The following is a 26,413-nucleotide window of genomic DNA, read 5'->3' as shown; positions in this document are numbered from 1 at the left end:
GGGTCAGGCTGTCCTCAGGCTGCCACTCTGCATTTCCACTCACTGGCCATGAGAAACGGGCAATCCCTGGCATGGGAGTCAGGGCTGGGACCACAGGAAGGGGATGAGAGGCCTGTCCTGAGGCCCTGGGCTTACCTGCAGTGAAGGAGTCTGTGGCTGGGTAAATTCACAAGGTCTCTCTCCAGCTCAGCCAGAGGTGAGGGGCTGCTCGGGGCATCAACTGCAACCCTGTCCAATGCACAAGGCCAGGTGGCCTCGGTCAGGACAGGACAGGGTCACATCAAGGGTCAGTGGAGCAACCAGGCAGAGACCAGTTGGCCCATATACACCTCTGCCAGGCTGCTGCCACTCCGTGTCTCTGTCTTATTCTCTCTTCCCCCCCGCCTCCCTCTCAGTCTCTCACTCCATCTCTGTCTGCCTGCCCCTCCGCCTATCTGGGTGGTTCTGTGTGTGTGTGTGTGTGTGTGTTTCTCCAAGGTCTTCATGATCTGTCCTTTCTACCCACCCCACACCTTGTTCAGAATCAAGGCCCTGGCTACACCTCACTCCGAGCATCTACAGCACCTCTCACAGCATCTTCACCAGGCCTGTCCATCTTCCTCCTGTGTCCCCCTCCCTCCCAACCTCCTCTACTGGGAGTCCCTGTTCATGTGCCCCAGTCCTCTCCAATTTGGGGCTCAGGTCCCTCCCCACCGCCAACCTCTAGGACCCCTTCCAGCTGTCCAGCCTGGGAGCCCTGGAGGCCCGACCTGGGTCCAGCCCCTGTGTGTCCCAGCATCCAGCCCGGGCCTGGCCTGAAAGAGCATCAGCGAGATCTGGTGGGAGTGAAGTTTGAGCAGCCGACCCTCCTCATTTATTCATTGTGTGATGACAGTGGCTTCCCCTGTGCCCAGCTTGGTGCTAAGTGACTTCTGCGTGTGATCTCATTTTCTTTTCAGAACACGCAGAGGCCTGGGGGTGGTCTCCCCATCTTGTAGATGAGGAAACTGATACTAAAGCAATGCATAAACTCAGGTCATGGGTGAATAAAAAGTGAGCCAGGTCTCAAACCAGTTCAGATGGCTCCAAAGACCAGACCCTTCTTTGGGACACTGTCCTGGCCTAGGCATGTTGTTTGTTCCTACTAGAGATCCATGGAGAGGGGGCCATAGTAACTGACAGATGAGGAGGCTGAGGCTCAGAGGGCAGGAAAGGGACCTGCCCAAACTAAAGGTATCAAGCAATATCAAGTGTGCAATTATCAAGCATACTCACAGGCCTCCCTATGGGATCTTCACGGTCGCCTGAGTGATAGCCAAGGTCACACAGCAATAAGCCTTGAGCCGGGACTCACACCCAAGTCCTTGTACTTCACAAGTCCACGGCCCGGACAAGCCCCAACTGCTGAGTACTTTTCCAGGGCCTGCTTCCTGAGCCAGACCCAAAACAGAATCTAAACTCCTTATAGAGCCCCCCGCGCACCATGCTGCCACCTACCTCTGAGCCTTTGCCCAGGCAGCTCCCTCTCTCAGGAACACTGTGCCCCCTTTCTTTATTCCTGATAAATTCAGATTTGAATTGAGAGCCCAGTTCAGACATAACTTCCAGAGCGGGCTCAAGTACGCAAACCTACTCTCTGCCACATCATTTCACCTCTCTGTGCCTCACTTTCCTCTCTTGTATTAGGGTCTCACGTTACAGGCTCATTGTGCAGGTTACGTGTGATACACGTGCAAGGTGCTGAGTTCAGGTGTGGCTCATGGTGCACTAAGTCAGTGAAAACTGTTGTTGATAAACACTTGAGAAAACCTACAGGATCACCTAAGGATGAATAAGTAACTGGATTGTGTTTCCCTCCAGGAGTGGCAGGTGAGAAGGAGCTGCAGGTGATTCAGCCTGAGAGGTCAGTTTCAGTTGCAGCAGGAGAGACGGCCACTCTGCACTGCTACGTGACCTCCCTGCTCCCCGTGGGACCCTTCAAGTGGTTCAGGGGCACAGGGCCAGGCCGAGAGTTAATCAGTCTCAAAGGAAGCCCCTTCCCTCGAGTAACAAATGTTTCAGATACTACAAGGAGAAACAACACGGACTTTTCCATCCGCATCAGTAACATCACCCCAGCAGACGCCGGTATGTACTACTGTGTGAAGTTCCAGAGAGGAAGCCCTGATGACGTGGAGTTTAAGTCTGGACCAGGCACTCATCTCACTGTGAGTGGTGAGTATGGCCTGGGTCTCCTTTGTCCCCCTGGTCTGTGACAACAAGCCCTCCACCCTTTGAGAAAAAAGAAAAAAAAAAAGAATCAAGTGCAGCAGGGGGTGCTTATATCATGATCTGATTTCACCCCCTTGTACAGATCAGGGAAACTGAGGCCTGCAGAGGTCATGCTACTTGCCAAAGGCCCCACAACTGGTAAAGCTGGGAAAAGTCTGGAACCCCAGTCTGCCTGGTTCCACAGCCCTTGCCTTTTCCATCCCGTCTAGCCCTTTGTTTCCAGGGATGAGGGAACTGAAAGTCTGAGTGACTTGCCCCATCACAGCCCAGGTATCTCCTCTGCCTGCAGAGAGTGCTCCCCTCAATGTGGCTGAATCTTCTCTTTATTCACCTATTGAGCACCTACTGTGTGCCAGGCCCTGCTCCAGATGTCGTGGAAGCAGCAGTGAACAAAGCAGACAAGGGCTCTTCTCCCATGAAACTTATGTTCTCTCCCCTTCCAAAGAGAAGTCTATCCAGGGCAGGGTTTCTTTATTTCCTCTTCAGAAACATCACACTGAGAAGAAATTCCTAGAGGCATAGGTTCAGTGTTTACTCTGATGGCCCAGGCTAGAGGAGATGCCCAGAGGTTGGGTGTTTCCTGGGCGTCTGTTGGGAAAACCCTCCTGTGTTTCAGACACCGACTCACACAGTCACTGAAGGCTCCCAGCAGAGCTGGGTCATCTCAGAATGTCCCTCCCCAGGGAAGAGGTTCCCCATGTGCGTGACTTAGGGGCCGCCCCATTGAGGCAGCAAAGGCACTCCTTAAGAGTTTTCTGACAAAGACCCTGGATCCTCTTACTAACTCTTGAATCCTGGACTGTCAGCACAGGGAGGACCTTTAGACACCATCCAGTGCAACCCCCAATGTACACATTGGGAGCCTGAGGCCAAGACGTGACAGGGACCTAGACCGCAGTCACATGGTCAGTGAGGGGATCCTTCCAGGACCCAATCTAATTCCAGGCCAGACTCCTTCCTGCACCACCATTGGAACTGGTTTCATGAAAGAGCCTGGCACATAGAGGGGACAAGGTAAAAGCTCCTTGAATTATCCATTGAACAGGGAGGCTTTTCATAGGATTCCCCAAGTTTCAGAATGCCCCTCACATTCAGGCCCTGAGGCCCAAGGTGACTGGGAACCTCTCCCTATTCTTAGCCACAAATCCCTCATTCCATATCCGCACCTGGAGCTGCCCAGTGTGTCAACAGCTGCAAAGCACTCAGCATATGGAGACAGCGTCTGTCAGTCTTTTGTTGACAAATATCAAGTTGTTCCCAAACTTAGGATATTAGAACAGCACTGCAGTGGATAATCTTGTCCTGCGTCACTCTACTCAAGTGGGAGATGCCCGCTGGAAGTGGCATTGCTAGATCATGGACTATGTGTATTTTAATTCGTGTGGATATTGCCAAATTTCCCTCCTAGATGTGGTAGCAATCAAATCTCCACATTACGGCTGGACATAGGGAAGGTGCCTTTATCCTGACTTTGCATCTATTACTAAACTTCCCAGATTGTCGGTTCCTTGCTCAGCCAATCACAGCTAGTAAGTGGCTCCTCCACCACTCAGATCTGCTGCCTCCCAGGAGGCTGCTTGTCTACCTCCCCAGGCCGCCTGCCCAGAGGGTTCCCTGGATGAGAAAGGAGCGAGGGGAGGGGACCAGGGGACAGCAGCCTGACAGACGCTGGATCTTCCTCATGGCCTTTTCTCCCTGTAACCAGTGCTTAGAAGGAAGGGCTGTCTGTTTTCCCTTCTACAGATAAGGACACTGAGGCTCAGGGATGTGGCTGGTGAGCAGGTAGGGGAGTCAAGACTGAACCCCCAACATCCTGACTCACACCCTGCTCTCTGCACCCCCACTGTGCTTGTCAGAGTGTAGAGAAAGCTTCAACCCTCTCCTATAAAATCCTGTGTTGTTCTGTTCTTCAGTAATAACTATGAGAAAAAGTCCTATGTGAGAGGCAGGACTACCTTTACAACCAGATCAGACAGATACTACAGTGTCTCATGATGTGCTGAATGCTCCTAAAATGCAGGGCTCAGCACACTTAAAAGCATCAGGAGTTTTTCTCTCCATTGTTGCGATCTTGCTCCTTCACTAGGCCTCATGTGGGAGCAGCTCCAGGAAGTGTAGCGTGGACAGCACAGAGAGGGACCAGTGTAATCCCAGCAGCACCATGCACGCCCATTCCTGGCTCTGCAGACTGAGGTTGAGGAGGGGGAGGTGTTCCCTAGAGGGTGCTGGGGGCCCTGCATGAGCAAGAGTTCATATTCTAGACTCAGGTGTCAGGAGCCCATATCTTCCCTTGTTGCTACAGGGTCCCCAGGCCTGGGCACTCAGAAGCCACTCCTCCCTGTAGTTGCTTGAAGTCAAGAATCTCAGAGAGAAAAGGGGAGGGTGGTGGTCAGTGTGGGGGCTTGTGAATGTGGGGCACTTGCTCTGCTGATGGACATGAAAACTTGGAGGCAACAGGAAATACTTCTTGGACAGAGTGGGTGGGTGAGGAGACAGTCCCTTCATTTCTCTCAGCCTCAGTTTTCTCATCTGTAAAATGGTGATCATCATGTTCTCCTTTCAGGATAGCTGGAAGGATTTGAGGTGCTCTGTCTAAATCACCAGCACAGAGTAGGGGCCCCCCAGTCGAGGTGTTTTTTCAAGGCTGTGACCCAGTTCCCTGTACTGGGCCCCATTTGCTCACGTGTAGAAAGAGGATAATCACACAGCCTTTGCATTATGTCCTGAGGGTACAACGACCTGGTGACAGGACAGCCCCTCAGGGAGTGCTGGTGCCGGCCTCCCAGGCTGTGTGATCTTGGGCATATCTTAGTTCCCCCTAGTCCTCAGTTTCCCCATCTGTGCAATGGTGGTAATCACGCTGCCTTTCAGGAGTCTGTGATGACTGAGGAGGATCTGGGAAGCCCTGGATGGAGTGGGCTGGGTATCACTGAGCTCAGTGCACAGCGGTTGAGAGACTGGGCTGAGCCCCCCTTGCCTGGGCCTCCATCCCAGCTCTGCCCCATCCCGCCTCTGGGACCTCTGATGAGTCCCTCTCCACACTGGGGCTTGGTGTCCTCATCCATAAGTGACAGCACTGCCCTTACAGAGCTGCTGCAGGGACTGAATGAAGGATACATGTCAAGAGCTTAGAGCAGAGCCTGGCACCCAGAACGTATTCCACCAACGTGAGCTCTGATGTGCCGGAGCCAGAGGACCTCAGATGGGTCACTTTCCCTCCAGGACTAAGTACAACTGGAGTTGGGGTGGGGCTGGGTGCCTTTCAACCTCAGCTGCTCATTGGAATCACCTGGGAGACAGTGAAGAGCTCCCCAGACCCTGTCCCCACCCTAGAAATTCTGATTTAATTGGCCAGATGTGGGCCTGGGCAGGTGAGTGTTTTAACTCCCGCAGAGGATGCTGGTTCCCAGCCAGGACAGAGGAGCCCTGATCTACATGTTCTCTGAGGTCACAGAGGGAAAGCTGTGGTTTTTCCCTGACAAAGGTGGGTCCCCCGTGGTGCCTGAGTTGTAAGAACAGTTCTTCCGGGTGTGGGTGCTTCAGAATAGTCCAGGACGGTGACAGCTTTTAGGAGGCCCAAAGAAGTCAGCCTGAGTGGAGAGGCAGAGACACCTCCCCAGTGAGCTCATCTGGGCTGAGAGGAGCTTCCTGCCCACTCACACCACCCTGTTCAGACCCGAGCTTCATCTCTGGGGAAACTTTCCCATATTTTAAACACGTGTGTATGTGTAAACAGGTGCTAGAATCCCTGCAGACACTCCCTGCTCAGCCCAGAGCCCTCCTGCCTCAGTACACCACAGTGACACTGACCAAGTCTGTGTTCCCTCCTTTCAAAATGCTTCTAGCTTCTGTAAAGGGCTGACCTGCAGGAAAATGCCTATGATCCCTTGTGTGTTTTGAAAGCCAGTTCCCCCCAATTTTTCCCTGAGGGGATTATTTTTAAAAAGAGGGAGAGAATCATAATTTGGTGGTTTCCTACTCCTTTATTCATGTGGATTTTTCATGGCAACTGCAGGGAACAAGATTTGATACTTTTCTTTTTTCCATAATACTTTTGTTTTGCCTTCTTACTTAGAGAATAAATACATAGTTTCAGACCTAGGAATGACCAGATCTTATGATTAAGATGTTATTGTGTTATTGATTAAGCAACTATATGCCAGGCTCTGTGTTTTACATACATCCTCACTCATCTTACCAGGTGGTGCTTTATCCACTTTGTCTAGAATCAGACACTGAGGCTTAAGAGTAAAGATCAGAGACCCTAAAATCAGTCAGTCCTGTGTGCAGTGAGATGAGCTCTGACCTTTCCTCGCTGGGTGCCCTTGGCCAGCTGCATCCTCCCTGAGCCTCATCCCATAAATGGGGCCCACTCTCGAGCCTCCCTCTCAGGACTGATGTGGGGAATGAGAGAGCTGAGGTTCCTAGAGGAATCAGCCCAGCATCAGGCTCCCCAAAACTCTCTATAAGTGCTAACTGATCACAGTATCTGCTCCTTTAGTTACGTCCAGGATGCTGGTGGGGTTTTTTTTTGTGGTACGAGGGCCTCTCACTGTTGTGGCCTCTCCCGCTGCAGAGCACAGGCTCCGGACGCGCAGGCTCAGCGGCTGTGGCTCATGGACCCAGCTGCAACGCGACATGTGGGATCTTCCCGGACCGGGGCATGAACCCGTGTCCCCTGCATCGGCAGGCGGACTCTCAACCATTGTGCCACCAGGGAAGCCTGCAGGTGTTTTTATGACTTGATTTATTCAAGTAACACCTCCTTACTATGTCCTCAAAATGTTTGATGAGCTTTAGGAAGCAAGTTAAATATTTACAAATGCAAATATTTATAATAGTTGCTGTCTGCCAACTTTTACAGGAGGTATTACGTAATAATGAACAATTTGGAGACACCCTAGAGGACCCTTCTACAGGGAGAAACTGCCCTCACTTTTTTTTTTTGTTTTGTTTTGTTTTGGTTTTTTTTTTGTGGTACGCGGGCCTCTCACCGTTGTGGCCTCTCCCGCTGCGGAGCACAGGCTCCGGACGCACAGGCCCAGCGGCCACGGCTCACGGGCCCAGCCGCTCCGCGGCACGTGGGATCTTCCCAGACCGGGGCACGAACCCATGTCCCCTGCATTAGCAGGCGGACTCTCAACCACTGCGCCACCAGGGAAGCCCTGCCCTCACTTTTGATTTGCTGATTTGTGTACATTTTCAGGACACAAGAGGTGCTTCTGCTGCTTCATAGGCCTGTGTCTATGTCTCTTCTGATTTAATAACAATTAAGAAATTAACCACCTTTGGTTTCTTAGCACTCATTGATCTTTGTTTCAACCTAAAACTGACCCAGGAGAGGAACCCAGACTCAGAAAAACATGCCTTTGCTCCCTTCCTTTCAAGTTCAAAGATTGGCACATTAGTCCTAGTGGAATATTCGTGGAAAGAAGGAAAACTATGCAGTAATTGCATAAACACCTGAAGGGACAGCTCTGGATATAAACACAGTCCCGGTTAAAGAGAGATCTGTGTTTGTTGGTTCTGTGAATCAACTTGTGTTTTACTCATAGCAAAAATGCTCCCACTACCTGATTTAACCCTCACTGCAGCCCGGGAAGGGTAATGCCTGCTGTCCCCTTTCACAGACGAGGAACTGCGAGCTGCCGTGGCCACACCTCTCGTTGGACGGCCAGCCTGGTTCAGCTTCCATGTGGTCCCGCTATGACCCCGCTTCCCCTGCATTTACTTCTGTAAACACTTCTGCCAACTTACCTAAGTTTTCCAGGGGGAGCCCAGCTAGGAAAAATAATAGGAGAGTAAGACCAATCAGTACTTTTGTTCCTTTGCCCATACTGGTGGGAAATCACCTGGCAGATGTAAGTAGGTGGACTTTGAACTCAGGCCTGGAATTCGATGTCTGCCCTGCCCCTGACTCAGAGTCACCTCTGGGAACCTGTGTGTCTCCTCTGTCAGATGAGGATGATGACACTGCCCTCCCAGAACTATCTGAAGAATTTAAAAAATAACGTGTGTGGTGGTTCTTAACTGTGTCACAGTTTTATCATTAGTGATGATAATTACAATCATGTTCATCATTTATAAATGTTCCTTTTGTAGCCAAACCCTCTCCTCCCGTGGTGTCAGGCCCCGCAGTGAGGGTCACACCTGAGCAGACAGTGAACTTCACCTGCAAATCCCACGGGTTCTCCCCCAGAAACATCTCCCTGAAATGGTTCAAAAATGGCAACGAGCTCTCAGCCTCCCAGACCAACGTGGAACCAGAGGGAAACAACGTTTCCTACAGCATCTCCAGCACAACCAAGGTGGTGGTGGCTCCGGGGGATGTTCGTTCCCAGGTCATCTGTGAGGTGACCCACATCACCCTGAAGCGAGACCCTCCTCTTCGTGGGACAGCCAACTTGTCTGAGACCATCCGAGGTAGAAGCCCCTCACGCCAGCCTAAGCCCACACCTGCCCCCAAGGCCCCAGCCTGTTCCTCCTCCTCCCTGCTTTTAGCTCCAGGCCTCAAATTGCCTGGAATCTACTTCCTGACAGTCCTGCCCCATCACCAGGCTCCTAGATGAGCTGGTCACTCACTACTGTTTTAATGGCAGCTGCCAGGTGGACACCCATCATGAGCCAAGCACTGTGCCAAGTAGTTTCCTTTACTTTTCCAATAGCTTCTCCAACTACTGAGTACCTACTATAAGCCAGGCCCCTATGTGCTTGGTGATTTCATATGTTTTGCTGCAGTTATTATATTCCACCTGCATGTCAGGGGCTGTGCTTGTAGATGGCACACATTATTAACCTAATAGGAGCTCAGTCCTTGAGCACCTACTGTGTGCCCTGCAGGGTGCTTATGATTTCATTTATATGCAGAGACCCTCGGTGTTTGAGCACCTGCTGCATGCCTGGTTCTGTCCTCTGGTGACTCCCTTGCTGTGCTGGAAGCTGTTATCCAGCCCCTCTCCTGTGACCTGTTGGTTCCATAAGGTCAGAGCTTCTGCTTCTGCTGTTTCAGTTCCGCCTACCTTGACGATTACCCAACACCCCACGGCGGGGAACCAGGTGAATGTCACCTGCCAGGTGAACAAGTTCTACCCCCAGCGCCTACAGCTGACCTGGTTGGAGAACGGAAATGTGTCCCGAATAGACACGGCCTCGACCCTCATAGAGAACAAGGATGGGACCTTTAACCAGACGAGCTTGATCCTGGTGAACTCACCTGTCCACAGGGAGGCTGTGCTGCTCACCTGCCAGGTGGAGCATGACGGACAACCGGCGGTCACCAAAAACCATACCCTGGAGGCCTCTGCTCCCCAGAAGAACCAGGATGCAGAAGAACCTCTTGGTGAGGCCTCCACTCCAACTGACCCAGTTCCTTATCTTTTTTTTAATATTAAAGGTAGTAATTCATGCTTATCATAGAACAATCTAGAAGTCAATAGGTGTAAAATAGAACTTTAGAGTGAGTTCCCACCCCCAAACCCCACACCCAAAAGAGTGACCACTTGTTAGAGTTTGGTGTATTCTTTATAGATCTTTTGACATAAATATCCATGAAAGAAAGAAAGTAGGGAAGGAGAGAGATCGTCCTGTCCATAGCGTCCTGCCTCTTGCTTTCTTTCACTAACAGTAATTGTGTTCACCATTCCATGTCCGCCCACCTCCCTCTGGCTTGCTCTTTCTTACCTGGGCCTTGTCTCCCTGGCTGCCATCGCAAGGGTGCCCCACTGGGAGTAGGGACGGGGGCTTCAGGGTGTCTGCGGCTTATCTCAAGTGAAATCAATGCTGCCCTAAATGTCCTTGTACATATTCTGTTACATGCGCAGCTATTTCTATGGGATGATTCCCAGGGAACATTTCTAGGCCCATTTAAGATGATGGAGGGAGAGTGAAAAGCGTCAGCCCCCATCCAACCTGTTGTCGATGTGTCTCCCTTCTTTCTTCAAAACGGCAGCACCTAGTTGGCATTTTGGTACCACTGTGGAATGTTCCATCACCTGTACGCTTGTATGTAGCGACCCTTTGAATGGATTAGAATAGAGTCCATTTCCTTCCTTCGTGCATCCTTCAAGGGAACAGCTCCAAAGAAGCCTTGGGGCCTGTCACGGTGCCCTTTGGTGCCACCAATGGCTGGTTTTCACAGGATGAGCCCTGCCCCTGGGGACAGGTTGTGTGGATCCACTCCGCGTGTCACAGTCTTGCTGGGGAGCTTGGACAAGTCGGTGCCCGTCTCTGGGCTGCTCCTCCGGCTTCTGGCAATGTTGAGGGAGGTGACCCTGGTGATCCCCCAGCTTTGAGTCTCAGCTGCTAGGACCATAGCTGTCGCAGCATTATAGCTTCAGGGCTGGGTATGCAGTAGACACTCAAGAAATACTTTTAGAAAGGATGAAAGAGTGAGTTAGCTGGTTGATGTGCGAGCTGGTTTAGTTAGTGAGGTAATCCTCAGAGCTATCCAATGAGGTAGAGATTACTATTGGCCTCAATAACATAAGCCAGTGTGTGAGGGGGGTTTAAATGACCTGCTCAAGGTCACACCACAAAGGGCAATGATTTGAACCCATGTGTCTGAGACCTGCTCCTGGCCTCCCACTGTGCCCTCATGTGGGATCCCCTGCCTGTGCCCGGCGCCACCCCTGTCCTGTCTCCGTGTCCCATGTCCTGGGTTCAGCGCTCCTAGGCCCGGGCCCTGGGCACAGACCAGGGCACAGCCTTGGGGCTCTGCATGTCCAGACACAACGTCCACCACTCCTCGCCACCCCTGCCCCCTGCGCTGTGTGATGCCCCAGCTACGATTAGGAGTTCCAGGCAGACCTGCGCCCCTGTGTGGCCGCTCCACGGCTCACTCAGATGAGGAGGAACATATGTCTGTTCCTCGGGAGGGAGGTTCCTGCCCATGTCCTGCAGCTGGGCCTCTCCGAGGCTGATGGCAGCGTTTCCCCCCTGTTACCTCGGCACGTTTTTTGCATTGCCGGTGGGTAACCCATGAGGAGAGGTGTGTGCAGACCCATGGATGTGCCCATGTGACCTGAAATGTCTGAGCCAGATGTTTTCAGTTAATGAAGTCTGCCTCGTGGTGAATAAGGGCAGTGGGTTTTCCTTTTTTTTGTTTTAAATTTTCCTACAAGAAGCCTCTATTTTGTGTGGTCCTAGACAAGGCTGACAAGTGGAACAGTATCTTCATCGTGGTGGGTGTAGTGTGTGCCCTGCTGGTGGCCCTGCTGATCGCCGCCCTCTACCTCCTCCGAATCAGACAGAAGAAAGGTGGGTGCATCCCTCAATTCCTCCTCATGAGTTTGCCCCTGGGCTGTCCTTCCTAGAGGGGAATGCCTCACACTGTTTAAGCCATAAAGATGTCCAGTTACTCCCAGTAACAAGAAGTCCAAAGGTACCCGTGGCATGGCTGTGTGGGCCCTTGACCAGGCTGTAATCTGCGTAGGTCAGCAGCCCCGCAGCCAGCACTGCTCCAGGCCTCACATCCTCACGGGACCGCTACCAAGGTGGGAAGCAGGGAGATGCCAGGGTGGCAAGAGGCCCTCAGGGAGGAAACTGTTTCCCAGGAGCCCCGGGCAGACTTCTGCTTTCCCCTTACCTGTCCAGGTTACCTGCCCAGCACCCTGGCAGGAGGCTAGAAGGAAGTGGGGATAATACCACCACTTACTTCTGAGGCCGTTGGGGGGATTAAATGGCTGACTGTGGGTACAATGTTAGCAAGATGCCCAGCACACAGCAAGTGCTCAATAAATGTGAACTCCTGTCGTCAGTATTGTACATGAGCCTGGAAACGTGAGCCACCTGCCTGGAAAGCTCCCTTCACTGTGGCAAGATGTGTGGCCTTTGACTGCAGCAGGAGGGTATAAGTTCAAATCCAGGACATCGTCCCCTTGTTTGCATGCTCATGCATGTGCGTGGGCAAGCACGTTGTGTGTGTGTGTGTGTGTGTGTGTGTGTGTGTGTGTGTGTGTGTGTAGTTGTTGCTGTGGCCAGACCTCTGACTTTGGGGTCAGACAAACTAGGGTTCCAGACCCTTGTTTTATGCTCTAAACAATTTGGCCTCCACGAGCCTCCATTTCCTCAGCTGTAAAATGGGTGTGGCAGTGCCGGCCTTGGAGGATAGTTATGAAACAAACAAGCTCATGTGAAACAGCAGCTCTGACACATTCTCAGACCTAAAAAGATACATGTTCTCTTTCCCACTCTTGAAGGAGACTATTTTAAGCCAGTGTTTCTGAAACTTTTTTGGCTACAAGTGATAGAAATACATTTCATGTCTCAACCCAAGGCACACACACCCCATCTATAAAATTGGAACTCTGATATTTTCCTTTTTGTCATATTTTGTACGATATTCTTTAAAAAATGCTGGTAGTGACCCACCACGTGCCGCAGCTTATAAAGTGCAAAGTGTGGTCCCGAGCTGTGCTTCTGCGCCCAGACCTCCAGGCAGAGCTCAACAGGAATGTTGTGCATCAGACATGCACCCCTCCTGTACCCCCTTTCCTCTGGTCCCCGAGTTTCCCTCCCCGCTGGGCTGGCTGGAGGGACTCAGCTCTGAGACACTGCCTGAGCCTCCAGCTCCCGTCCAGGAGGGCTGGCATCAGGGCCCGCATCTCTGGAATCCAGAAGAGGTTCTGCCAGATGATCTACAGGGTGGTTTCCCTAACACTCCTGGAGCCCCCGCACAGGAAGGACTCCTCCTCAGGTGGGGAAGCAGGGTCTGTTGCCCACCAAGAGTGACAAGCCAGTCCTTGGATGGAGCATTCACGGTATCCACTAGTGTCCCAGTCCCCTTTGGAGCCTCATCCCTGGCCACCACATCAGGCTCCGGCACATGTGAGCACATAACCATAGGCCTGGGCATCAGTGACCCAGCGTTCCAGAAGGGGGCGGGGGGTTGGAGAACTGCAGATGCTGGTGAAGGCCACCCAGCCCTGCGTGGTGCGTCTGCTTGTGTGCAGAGCCCAGCTCTCACACATAGTCTCTAGAGACAGTGACAACTGGCCCTCAGTCAGACCTTCTGATGTGCCAGGCACTGCTCACAGACCTAACCCCACTTTACAGATGAGAAAACTGAGGCATGGGAAAGTTATAAAACTTGCTCAGGGTCTCACAACTGGTGAGTGCTGAGGCCAGGATCCACACCTGGGCAGTGGGTCTCCAGGGACTACGTTTGAGACCACTCTGCACTTCACCTCCATCCTAATGAGACACCCCTTCTCCCTCCATTGGTCCCTGGAGGTATCTGCCATCCTCTACCTCATACTCACAGTGAAATATCCTAATTTCAACTCTATCACTTACCAGTTGTGTGACCTTAGGGAGTCATCCAGTGTCCTTGGTGTAAAATGGAGATGATTGGTCCCATCACTGGACTCCCTGAGATGACTCATGACCCAGCACTTGGCAACCCATCAGCCTCCATTCAAATGTTAGATGCTGAGCTGCAGCATCTAACTGGTGTCACTCAACTAAAAATCCAGTACCTGCTCAGGCACCAAGCGTCAATCTGGCAGTGAGAATTCTTGCATTGTGGCAGCCTCCAGCGTGTTAAAATGTGGTGCAGAGCACATTTGCCCGTGCGTGTTGCTTTTTAATTACAATTTTACAGCAAAATGAGAGTCGAATGGTGGCTGAGCCCCAGTGGCTTCTCTGTGGGATGCCCCATATCACAGGCTTAAAATCTCTGAGCAAGATCCTTTTTTGGAAAGTGGTGAGATGAAAATGAATGTCCAGCCCAACCCTGTGAGTTAGAGCACTGAAATCCAAGCTCAGAGAGGGAATATGACCCTCAGAGGGTCACACAGCAAGTGAGTTGGTGGCAGAAGTGGGATTCCCATTTACTCCCCTACCTAGCAGACCTGCTAAAACCTGTTCTCCAGCGGTGAAGGGCCCTGATGGGGGCCCAGGCTTGCTGTAGGGTCTCTGGTAAGGTGTGTGATGGATGGAAGAGAGGCTCAGACAGAGGTAGGGCAGTTGACCCCTGCCAGGCTGAAGGCTGCTTTGGGATCTGACCTTTGGCAATTCCCAGAGATGGGAAAGCAGGAAGGCCCAGCTCACTAGTCTTCCTCCATGGAAGATAATGGGCCGCCCACCCCAGTGGGATGGACATGGGGTTTCCTGTGGTTTAGAGGTGATTTCAATAATTCCTCCCAACATCCTTGGAGGTAAACCTCTGTCTCCCCCTCTACACACACACACACACACACACACACACACACACACAAAGTTACGTGAGAAAAGTGTGTTTCTAGGTTAAATAACTGGCTTTTGTTTCTTCTCTCTTTCAGCCAAGGGCTCCACTTCTTCTACAAGGTAAGTGCATCACTGGGCTAGGGTGCTTTTGTAGTTATTTTGTTGTTTGCCTCCAAAACTGCAAAGCATAATGCACACCCACTGACCCTCCCTCCTGTGCCAGTCAACCGTTCCGTGTCTTTCCTTTGTAAGCTCTTCTCACCAGGTCCATCTTTAATTACTATCTCAAATGAGGGGATTTGAGGGGATTTCTGCACACAGAGGCACCGATTTCTTACTTGCTGTCCACAGACAGTGAGACTCTTATCAAATCCCATGTGGACTGTGGCAGAAACCTCCTGCACATTCTGCCCCCGAATCCAAATTGTATACTTTGCTCTTTCCTTCGTTCACTAAATATTCATTGAGTGCTTTGGCACAGACAGCCCTGGCAATGCCAGCATGAGTAGGATAGAAGCATCTGTGCCCTCCTGAAACCCGTGACCTGGTCAGAAGCTAAGCCGATGACATTACATCACAGATGGTACATTAGTTTGTTGATTCACATTATCGGTGATTTTTGCTGAGTCTCTACTGTGCACCAGCTCTGTTCTGAGCATTCAGGATACAGCAGTGAGCAAGAATCAGTCTGGGCCTTCACGAGGCTCAGATGCCAGTGAGAGAAGCAGGCAGTAAGCCTGGAGGCAAAACAGTGTATAATGCCCTGTCAGGTGGTGACGAATCAAACACAGCAAGGGGATGGAGACTGGGGGGCAGGGAGGGCAGGGGAAGGGAGGGCCTCCTCCAAAGAGGACATATGAGCAGGGACCTGGAGCTGGGGACCTGTGAGTGGACACATGCTGGGCGAGAGAGCAGGCGAGGCAAAGGCCTGAGGTGGGCAGTGCCAGGAGGATAGGGGAGGCCAGCAGTTGGAACAGGAGGAGTAAAGCGACAGGGAGGGTTGAGGTCAGGAGGTGCAGGCGCACGCACCTTAGCTCGGCCCATGCAGCAGATGGGTGACTAATCCAGACTTTGCAGCTTTGGGGAAGGCCCCCGACATTCACCCCAGCAGAGTAGAGGCAGCACCCCATCATCGACCACGTGAATGTACCTGCATGGAAACATGAACGTCCACGCCAAGGACGATAAATACAAACTATAAATAGCTTCATGTTGGTTCCGGACAGGTTTTGCCACCAAATGAGTTTTGCAAATCTTTTGATATTTTTAGAGCTTTGTGGATTTCAGAATTACAAAGCAGAGCTGAGGATCTGGACGGGAAGCCAGGGGTCTAGGGCCTGTAGCTGTTAGGACTCAGGGTTTTACTCCCGGTTGGATGAGGAGGCTTAGGAGGGAGATGGTCTGACTTTGTTTTAAAAGTATCGCCCTGACCACTCTGTGTGGACCAAGCTAAAGGAGGTGAGGGTGGAGGCAGAGAAGAGGCTGCTGCAGTAGTCCAAGCAGATGGTGGTGGCCTAGACCAGGGTGATGGGATGGGCTTAGAAATGGTCAGATTCTGGATATATTTCGGAGGTAGAGCCAAGAGAACTTGCTGATGGATTGTGGGGTCAAGGACAATACCAAGGTTGGGGGCATAGGGGTGCTGTGTCCTGTGTTGGGGACCACAGATGCAGTGGGGAAATAGTAGGCACTGCAGTTGCACACAGCAAGAGCACCTGACCTGTCTGAAGGGCCCCGGGAAGCACTATGTGTCCCTCCTGCCCCACAGCGGGAGTCTGTGGTGCCCTTGGGAGAGAGCCTTGCTTTCTGCTCTGACCTCCACAGGTGGCTTCCTGCTCTGACCCCTGGCCAGCCTCCCAGCTTCCCCATCCCTGAACAGGCAGAGCCACCAATCCAGCAAAACCAGGCTCCTTGCTGCCCCCAGGGAAACGTGCTTTCTGTTGCCGGGCCTTCACCTGTCACGCTTCCCACCCAAGTACACTCTTTCTCAAGCGCAAGGCTCAGCTTCCATCCTTTGCCTAAAACCCCTCAGTGGCTCCCTGTGGCCCTCGAGGTAGTCCAGATGCCCTCCTGAGGCCCTCAAGCCCCTCGTGGTCCAGCCCTGCTGCGTTGGACAGTTTTACCTCCAGCCACTCCCGGAGCTCACATTCCGTGGCTCAGCCAACGCTGCCCCCCTTCACCTCCTCCCTCACGCCGCATCTTCGCTCTCCTCGCCCTGTGCGCTGGCCTTTCTCCCTGAGATGTGCTCCCCACCCCTGCTCCCGAACCACCCAGGGTCTGCACAACTTCAGGGGGCGACAGTCACGGCCGGCTCTGAACAGCGCCCCCGGGAGTTGTGCCACATGGAAGCTAGTGTAGGCGCCCCTCCTTTTACCTGGTTACTCCTGCTCTTCCTTCTGGGCTCAGCAAGGGTATTACCTCCTCCAGGGACAGAGGCCCCTGCTGGGAGCTCTCCTGATGCCCCTGGATGGACACCCCAGTGTGTCCAAGTTGTCTGCACTTGTCCCCATAGTATAACCCACCCCTCTTGAAGGCAGGGGTTACTTCCCTCAGGTTCACTGCTAATTGCTGCTGAACTTGGCACCATGCCCGGAATGGAATAGGTGCTTAGTAAAGGTTTGTTGAATAAATGAATGAATAAATGCCATCCCAAACCACCACAGCAATCCCCGATCTCTAACTTCCTGAATCCCTGAAACTCTCCCTGTCAGTGGCTTCGCAGCCCCAAATATGGAAAGATCTCTCTTTTTTGTTTTGTTTTTATTGTTGTCACTATTTTTTACATGTCATTTCCTCAATTAGACAATGCGTTTCTGGAAGAAAAGGGGTGTGTCAATAATAATAATGACAACAGCATCAGCGGCTAACATTTACTGAGCATTCACTGTGTTCCAGGCACAGATCTATGATTTTACCTATATTAGCCCATTGGTGATTTAATAATTGCAAAAATCCTATGATTTACTCTTGTCCCAGTTTAATTCAGCAGAGGTTCTCAGACTCGAGTGTGTAGCAGAATTCCCTGGAGGGCTTGTTAAAATGCAGATTACTGGCCCCACCCCCTGAATTTCTGATGCGCAATTTGTATTCCTAACAAGTTCTCAGGTGGCACTGTTGCTGCTGCTTCCAAACTGGACTTTGAGAACCCCTGCTCTAGAAGCTTATTATTGTCCCTATGTTGTGGTTGAGGAAACTGAGGCTCAGAGGAGTCGTGTGACCTTCCCAAGTCCCCACAGTTAGTAAGTGCTGAGGCACGAGTCAACCCAGATTTCTCTGACACTGAAGCTGAGGCTCTTCATCCCTGATCCAGGGCCTCTTGCTGCCTGTTTCTTCTTCCCCAGAGAAGCCAACCGTTTTCTGCCTGTTTTTTATTTTTCCAGCATGAGCCTACCGAGGGAGCCGTGAGATCACTTGCTCCCTTTCATCTCTCTGAGCCAAAGCATTAGCTAGTGAGCGGTAATGGCGCTTTCCCATGCAGCCGCCAGCTTCAGCTAGGCTGACTGGGATCAGACGCTTTCCAGAGGACATTGGCACGGGTAACAACCCAGCACCCCGGGAGGGGGCGGGGCAGGGGAGGGGGCAATACCACCACTTTGAGCTCAAAGGGCCCATCAGGTTGCAGGGCCAGTGGGGAGACTGGCTATTTCTAACTCCCTAGGTTAGGAACGTACAGGAGAACGTTGTAATCTTCCCCAGCTCAGATGAGAGAAAAATGTGGCTCTGCTCCCTTAATTGGACACTGGGGTTCATTCGGTAGGCCATTTGTTCACTTGTCAGACATTCACTGAATTTATTCTTGGAATATTTAAGGCTTCCCTGACTCTTTCATTTATTCATCTGGATTAAGCGCCAGGTCTTAAGCTGGGGGATTGCAAAGAGTAGCAAAAAAGACACTAGCCCTGGTCTCGTGGCACTTTTGATCCCATGGGAGAGATGGTCATTCATTCAACAAACATCTATGGCATGGTGACGGTGCACCGGCCCATTACTAGGTGTCAGGGCACCGGTGGTGAATGACACGGGCCTAGTTCCTGCCCACATGGAGCTCGTGGTCCACAGGGAGGCAAGTTACCAAGCAAGCTAGGAGGTTAATACATGATGTGCTGCAGGCACTGACTAAATAACACAAAGTCAGGCGCAGAGCAGAGGTTGGGAGGGCAGGGGGTGGGTGTGTGGTCGGTGGTCAGGGAAGGCCATCTAAGGAGGGGACATTTAGGAGACAGCTGAGGGGCGAGAAGGCTCTAGCCATGGGAATATCGGGGGCAAGAGTGGACCAGGCAGAGGGAATGGCCAGTGCCAAGACCCTGAGTCAGGAGCAATTGGACGTGTTCAGAGACCATGGAGGAGGCAAGGGGGCCGGAGCTGAGTGATTGAGGGCGGAGACAGAGGACTAGAGCATCTGGTGGGGGCACATCACGCAGGCCAGGCAGTCAGGACTCGGAGATGGATTTCACTGCGTGGTGGGAAGGAGTTGAGGGTTTTAAGCAGAAAAATGATGTGACATCGCAGATGCATTTTACATGTGGGGAGTGGAGGGCAGGCAGGACAGGAATAGAGCAGAGACGCCAGAGGCTCCTTAGAAATTTAAAACCTGGATCGTGGTGATGACAGAGTGGAGGGATTTGATATGTACTTTGGAGGCAGAGTCGACAAACCTTGCAGTGGATTAGACACAGGTTTTAAAGGAGGAGGGAGGAGAATCAGGGGTGATTCCCACTTCCTTAGCCAAGCACAGGGATGAGTAACAGCAATGCCGTTCACTGAGACAGGAGGGACTGGAGGAGAGACAGACATGAAAAAATGGTTAACTGCTTCTGTTCTGTAATAATTGCTCTGAGAGAGGAGCCCAGTGTTCTGAGAATGGAGTTTGGGATTCAGTGAAGTTTTCCCTGAGAAAGAACTATTTGAAACAGCTCTGAGGGAAGAGGAGTGAATCAGATGAAGAGGCAAGGAGGAATGTGTGTGCAAAGGCCCTGGGGCAGCCTGATTGTCATTCATTCCAAGTCAGTTTTGAACACCCATACCTATGTGGTGAAGAAGCATGGCAGACAGCCAGACACACAAACCAGATGGGAAAGTATGCAAGAAGTTTGAAATTGTCACGGAGGGGCAGCCCAGCCAGCCCAGCACTGTCAGAGCCTTCCCAAGGAAGTGACAACGTAGTTGAGTCTTGAAGGATGAACAAAGGTTAACCAAGAGGAAAAGTGGTTGAGGGGGTTCTTCAAGGCTGTTGTTGACATGTAAAGTGGGCCGCATCAAGTAGCCCTTGAGAAATATTGGGTGAGTGAATAAGTGAGTGAATGAGGGCGAGGGAGTGAATGACACCTAGGGAGGTCAGCCAGGGACAGACTGCACAGGGCTTACGAACAGGGCGAGGCATTGGACTTGAACCAAAGGCAGTGGGAAGCCAGACCCGTTGGAAGCAGGAGGGGTATGGACGGAGCTGAGTGAGTGATGGTCCTCTCCAGATGATGTCCCTGCTCCTGGAGGGCCGTTGCTGTGGCCACGTGGGGCCTGTCCTGCCCCAGAACTGCTTTCTGATCCAAACGCTCATGCCAAATCCATTAATAACCCCACTGCCAAGCCCCATTGCTCATTTCTGACATGATCCAGGCGAACATCCCCAGAGTGGCCAGCTTGAGAATTTACACAACTCCTGCAGAGCCAGTGGCTCTAGTTTGCTCACCACCTTGACTGTGACCCTGCAGTGAGCCAAGCCACAGCCTCCAATTACCGAATCAAGTGCTTGAAGAGCTTCTTTGATTAACCAGAACAATTGGTCCTTTTCTTTTCCTTTCTTAATGGCGACTTAGATGTGTATAATATAGAACACTGGGAAAACATGGGAAACTAAAAAGAAGAAAAAATACCACCCAAAGACCCCTGCTGTTAGCATTTTACTATGTTTCCTTCCAGTGTTATCCACACATTCTCCATAATCGAAATCGTTCCACAGAGAATTTTGCTTTTATACTTATCATTTTAATGTAATCATTTGTAATTAAAAAAAAGAAACTTCCTCATAAACCTTTTAAGTCTTTATCTACAAATCTATCCTAATTTCCTTAACCAGTCCCAGTTGGTGGAGCTGTGAGGTGTAAACCTTCCTCCCCCATCTCGATCTGTGGTAAATGCCTCTGTGCATAAAGCTTTTTCTATATTTTGACTCCCCCCCCCCCCACGCCACCCGGCCAAGTGTGCGATTATGAGTCAAAAGATGAGAACAACTTCCAAGCTCTTGACTTTGCCAAGCGGCTTCCAGAAAACGTTGTGCCGGTCGGCCCCTCCCGCCAGCCGTGTGTGAACCTGCCAGTTTCACTGCACCTTCCCCAGCACCGAGTATTATAATTTTTAAAGATCCTTGATGATAAAGTAGGTTAAACAAAAAAAGGTAGTGCTTTGCTGAAAAGCCCTTTGGTCAAAACATGTGATAAGCAGTTGTGTTTCTGTTGGGAATCGCTCATCCATGTCCTCCACCCATATAGGAAGTGGAACCTAAATGTTATTCTTATCCATTTGCATGAGCACTGGAGATAGTGAGGGTATTTTTATCTGTGCGTCTCTTTCCTTTTTAGGTTGCATGAGCCCGAGAAGAACACTAGAGAAACAACTCAGGTATGGTGCTTGGTGAGATGCCCTTCCTGGGAAACAGGAACAGGCTGGGACAGACTCTCCCAGCTGGAGCAGAGGGAGGGGGGGGGAGACTCAGGAAAGCAAGGATCCTCCACCCCTGGCACCCACCCACCCTGGCGAAGGAGTCTTAATTTAGAACAGGATCTGCAACTCCTGTCGATGCAAGGAAATCATACCACCGAGAGTCTGTCCCCGCCTGTCTGACTCAGTGCCAAACACTGCACAGCTTGGAAGGGCACCGTCCACCATGTGTTCTGTCTAAACGGTGCCCTGGAGTCGGGCTTAGTGTTCATCACGCCATCCAGCCTCCGTGCACGTGCCCAGCCAGTGCTTCCACCAGGAGCACCCTTGCAGCCCTGTGCCTCTCACACGGGGTAACCCGCAGCACTGCACTGCCTTTGCTGATGGGAAGACCCCATGTCATTAATGACCTCATGCAAGGGCGCACTCCCTTGAGCTGGCACTTTTGTCCCAGCATCACTGAGGGGATTTCAAGGCACCGTGGCTGGCCTGTTTCCGAGAACTCTGGCCCTGTCTGCACCGGCTGACGCTGTCAGACCTTGGAGGCAGAGGGCTCCTCTGAGCCCTACCCTGAACCTGGAATGAGAACATGGCAGCTGTCCTTGACATTTCCCTGGCAGTTGTCACCGTCGTATCTGTAGTCTGTTGAAGAGAGTCAGGGCTGGTGAGAGGCACGGTGCTTCTAGGCCAAAACTCTCCTGACCCAGGACAGCCCCACCCCACCCTTCCTGCCTCCAGCGGGTCCTGGGCATGAACTCAGGTGGTGATTAGAAATCCAAGACCATTTCCAGTCATGGGACAGGAAGGCCTTCTCCCCCGTCATTTTACTTTCTGGGGCTTTCAAAGTCAAAGTTCTTTCTGGAACTTTGCAGGGAAAAAATGATGGCCAAAAGAGCACTGAAACCTGTAGAGAATTTACAATCAGTTGGGACTTCCTGAGCACCTCCTACGTGCCAGGCCCTGGGCAGTGAGCAAGGCTCTTGTGGAGCCTGCAGCCCTGTGACTAGGACTCCCAGTGCTGTGGGCCGTCAGACCACAGCTTTAGAGGCCAGCAGACCTTGGCTCTTTTCTAGCTGTGTGACTTTGACCCAATTATTTAACTTCTCTGGCTCTCAGATTCTTCACCGTAAAATAGAGTAAATAATTCCTACCAAGAGGGGTTGTGTTAGGGCCTAAATCGGGTGATCCACGTGAGAGCAGGGCGCCTGTCAGCTGTTGGGGACTGAGGTTATTTTTGTGCATCAGGTAGGATCATGGGTGTTGGTAGCTCCCCTCCACTTCTACAGCGCAGGTGCCAGGCACAGAAGGAGCAAAGCATGTCATTCATGATGGGTAATTTCAAGGCGGCAGTTGTGGGTAATAAGGTGAGCATGTGGGAGAGGTTCAGGTTTGCCAGGTGGCAGATGACAGCTGACACGTGCTGAACATATGTGCACTTGGCATGAGCCAGGCTCCGTCCTAAGAGCTTTACCTGGACCATCTCATCGGATCCTCCCAGTGACCCTGGCAATAGATACTATTATTAGACCCACTTTACAGATAGGGAAACCAAGGCCCAGAGAGGCTAAGTGAACTGCCCAGTCCTTCAGCCAGAGAGGGCAGAACCAGGATTCATACTCCGACTTCTGCCTACAGAACATTTACCTCCTGTTCACTGCTGGCCTCATTCTCACACACCCCTGTCTTCTGTCCCCCAGTCCCCAGCTTCACCAGGAGCAGGGCTGAAACTGTTGGCATCCATTTATCCATCCACCACTCATTCATTCGTTCATTTAACATCCATGGGGCTTCTTCTGTGCCAGCCTTGGTTTCTGCATCATAACAGATGCCTAGTGAATTTTTGTTGAATAAACGAGTAAATGAGTGAATGTCCGCATCCACTGGGGGGTCAGCATCTTCTCAGACCTCCAAACAGGCACAGACAGTCCTAGGTGATGGGTGCTGTGATGCAGAAGCACAGCCTGAGGAAGCACAGAGACGGAGCTCTGGACCCAGCTGAGAGGAGGGTCTTAGGGTGAAATTGACAGGGTGGATTGGGTTTCATTACAAGAAGAAGGAGGGCTGGACACTGTAGGCAGAGGAAAGTGCATCGGGAAAGGCAGGCGAGAACTGCAGGAGGGGGTGACATTGAAGCAGGGACGTGAGGCGACTACACGGACGCTTAGGAAGACCCTTCAGGCCGTGTGAGGAGGAGGCTGATTGGAAGGGCAAGGCTGGAGACAGGTGACCTTGGCTGGAGAAGAGGGGGCATGAATTAGGGCTGAGCCAGTGGAGGCCAAGAAGAGACAGAAGCAACCAGACTTGGTACTGAGGGTGAGTGAGTGGCTGGGGGCTCCAGAATGACCTTCTCTCCATCTCATTTAGATCCAGGACAACAACGACATCACATATGCAGACCTGAACCTGCCCAAGGGGAAGAAGTCCACCCCCAAGGCCGACGAACCCAACAGCCACACGGAGTATGCCAGCATTCAGGCCCGCCCACCACCTGTGTCCGAGGACACCCTCACCTACGCCGACCTGGACATGGTCCACCTCAACCGGAACCCCAAGCAGCCAGCCCCCAAGCCTGAGCCATCCTACTCGGAGTATGCCAGTGTCCAGGTCCAGAGGAAGTGAACAGGGCCGTGGTCATCTCTAGGGTCCGTCCCCATGAGCCTTCCTGTCCCATTGCGGGCAGCCTTGATGAGGACAGCCAGCCCAGTTCCTGGAGGGCCAGGGTGGGACAGGACCCAACAGTGAGGGTAGCTCTTGTCTCCGCAGCCCAGCTGGCTCTCCAGCATTTCCACGGCAGCCATGGCCCCTCTACGTGGCCACACATGGAGGCTGGTGTTGCCAGACGAGGCAAGGAACCGACCTGGGAACTGGCCAGAGCCATCAGGGGTTGCAAGAACTCTCACGCCTCTGTCCAACTGTGGGTCTTTGTCATGGTCTTGGGAGACCACTGACTGCCTCCTTGACACTCTGCAGCCCGATCTTCCAGAGTGAGGAGGGAGAAAACCCCCCTCCTCCTCCCAGCACCACCCACCTGGGGCTTTGGGGAAAGTTTTCCCTTTAGATCGAACTGCCCATCCATGGAGAAGAAGCTGGACGTGCATCCCGAGACTTGGTGCCGTGACTGCAGCAGTCCTGGCCTCCCCTCCCTGCACTGACCAGCCACAAGCCCCGAGGAGGAGAGGACCGTCTGAGAAATTCCTCCGCCACCAAGGACTGAGGGACAAAACGCCCCTCCTCCTCACCGCCCTCGAGACCCGAAGGACCTCCAACGGTGATACTCCACGTGGCCCCACCTCCCCCTTCCATACCTGAGCTCGCTTCCTTCAGCAAGCACTAACTCACAACCTCTCGCTGTGGACGCCTGTAAATTATTGAGAAATGTGAAATGTGCAATCTTGAAACTGAGGTGTTAGAAAATTTGATCTGTGGTGTTTTGTTCTGTATTTTTCTTAAAACAACAGCAGTGTTATCCTGGCTCTTTGTCATGTGTTGAAGTGCGTGGTTGGGTCTTGTGCAGTCTAAGGTGGAACGGTCGGTTGTCCTGGAGGGATTCGCTTACAGCGGAAACTGAGTTCCTCCCAGTCCCAGAGGCTTGAGGGCTGGGAAGAAGGTTCCAGGTTGGCTGCTCCACGGAGACACTTAGCTTTCTCTCCACGAGGCTGGTACTTCTTGCCTTCCGAGCCCCCAGTGTGCTAAGTCTGAACCTGCCCGTGTTTCTCCAGGCTGCCTCCTCTGTCTGGCCAAGACCCAACGCCCCCACTCTGCTCACCTATAAAGAGGGGAGAGGAAAGATGCCATCCCTCCCCTCCATCACTCACAAGCACTTTAGGGCCATGCAGGGTAGAAAGCTGTGCCTGGCTGTTTTCCCCATTCCAGCTCTCTGAGCTCATCTCTGAAAGTGGAATCTTCCATTTCTGCTCCCAAACCCTGTCGAGATCAAACTGGAATAAATCAAAGACAGCCAGGAGGACTGGGCAGCTGTGAAGCCAGGAATGACCCACCTTCTGTCGCTCTTGTCTCAAGAGGTTGGGCAGAGGCCATGACCCTGTTATCCTCGGACCCCGCACCCCTCCAATTCAGGGTGGGGGCCTGGCTGGGCCCAGGGCAAGCAGGTGTTGCAAGCTCTGTTTATTCGGTCTTCACGTGTAACTGATCAGCTCTCAGAGCTGAGATGCGAATCTTCACTGCCCCCTGGGTCCAGCCACTTGATGCCCGAGGGATTCCTGGCTCAGGCTGTCAGAGGCAGAAGCTGAGCCATCCTGCCCATCAGCAGGTCCTCCAGGTGGAACTCCAGGAGCCGAGGGCAGACCCAGCTCTCTGGGGGAGAGTGATCTGTTTTACATGATGGCATGCAGGAACTGCCTGAGCCAACAGGCCGTGTGGGCAGCTCTGGCCCCACAAGCCAGAGTTTCTCTGTGGCATCTAGGAGCACAGTGGCCCAGCCACCTGGCTCGAGCTATTTCCAGATTCCAAAAGGTTGGCTTGTAAACCTTGCTCTCTCTCTCTTCTGCCCAGAGAGAGCACACACATGTGAGCACACACACAGAATTTTTTTAAAAATGTTTTCTTGGTGCCATTTTAATTTTATTTTATTTTGAATTTTGGAAGGGGAGTAAGGAATGAGACCAAGGAGGTCACGTAGTTTAGCTTCAGCCCGGCAGCCTGGAGATTCCCATACCTTGTGGACCGAACCCCAGGAAAAGGAAGCAGTCGAAACAACAGTATGGAAGGAGCATGGTTTCGGGAGTTTATTTTCAAACTGCAGGGAAGGAAACAGGCCCTATTTTGTATATAGTTGCAACTTAAACTTTTTGGCTTGCAAAATATTTTTGTAATAAAGATTTCTGGGTAACAACGGCCCCTCTGGGTGTTGAGTGTCCTTGTCTCTGTGAGTCTGTCCCTGTGCTCACGAGCCTGGGAGAAGATCATGTGGGTCCCAGGGCTTGGCGTGACTTAAGCGTTTGGTCCTCTCTTGGGTTTTATAGACACAAAGGCTTTGTTTCCCCTGGCTCACAGGGAGTCAGGGTAAGGCAACCCAAACACCTGCTTGAGCAGAATTCCAACAGAAAACCAAGTTTGAATCCCGGCTCTGGCACTTTGTAGGTGCGGGAACAAACCACTCACCTCCCTGAGACTCCATTGGCACAATGGGGACAATAACACCCCCTCTAGGGTTAGCGTGGGGATTAAAGGGGCTAGAGTGCTCCACACATGGCAGGGCTTCACTAAGCATTGGCTCTTCCTGCCCTAAACATTGCACAGTGGGGTCTGGTCACCCCTCACCACCTGTGGGATCTAGGACAAGCAGGTCACCCTCTCGGGGCCCCAC

General features: G+C 52.1%; 1 protein-coding gene across 3 annotated transcripts in view; it reads left to right on the top strand.

Annotated features, from left to right (window-relative positions):
* Nucleotides 1–25,943, top strand: part of LOC131741426 (tyrosine-protein phosphatase non-receptor type substrate 1-like) — a 43,475-nt gene extending 17,532 nt beyond the window's left edge. For all 3 annotated transcript variants that reach the window (XM_059038360.2, XM_059038361.2, XM_067013166.1), the window contains exons 3-9: nucleotides 1,840–2,193; nucleotides 8,353–8,673; nucleotides 9,260–9,589; nucleotides 11,395–11,505; nucleotides 14,529–14,553; nucleotides 21,009–21,048; nucleotides 23,452–25,943. In XM_059038360.2, coding sequence (XP_058894343.1) covers nucleotides 1,840–2,193; nucleotides 8,353–8,673; nucleotides 9,260–9,589; nucleotides 11,395–11,505; nucleotides 14,529–14,553; nucleotides 21,009–21,048; nucleotides 23,452–23,706 — 1,436 coding nt within the window. In that variant the 3' untranslated portion in view covers nucleotides 23,707–25,943. The remainder of the gene's footprint in view (nucleotides 1–1,839; nucleotides 2,194–8,352; nucleotides 8,674–9,259; nucleotides 9,590–11,394; nucleotides 11,506–14,528; nucleotides 14,554–21,008; nucleotides 21,049–23,451) is intronic.
* Nucleotides 25,944–26,413: the final 470 nt, after the last annotated feature.

Source organism: Kogia breviceps, chromosome 14 (genome assembly GCF_026419965.1).
Source record: "Kogia breviceps isolate mKogBre1 chromosome 14, mKogBre1 haplotype 1, whole genome shotgun sequence".
Classification (NCBI taxonomy): domain Eukaryota; kingdom Metazoa; phylum Chordata; class Mammalia; order Artiodactyla; family Physeteridae; genus Kogia; species Kogia breviceps.
The sequence above is the reverse complement of the archived record's forward strand: the minus strand, read 5'-3'. Positions and strand labels throughout refer to the sequence as shown.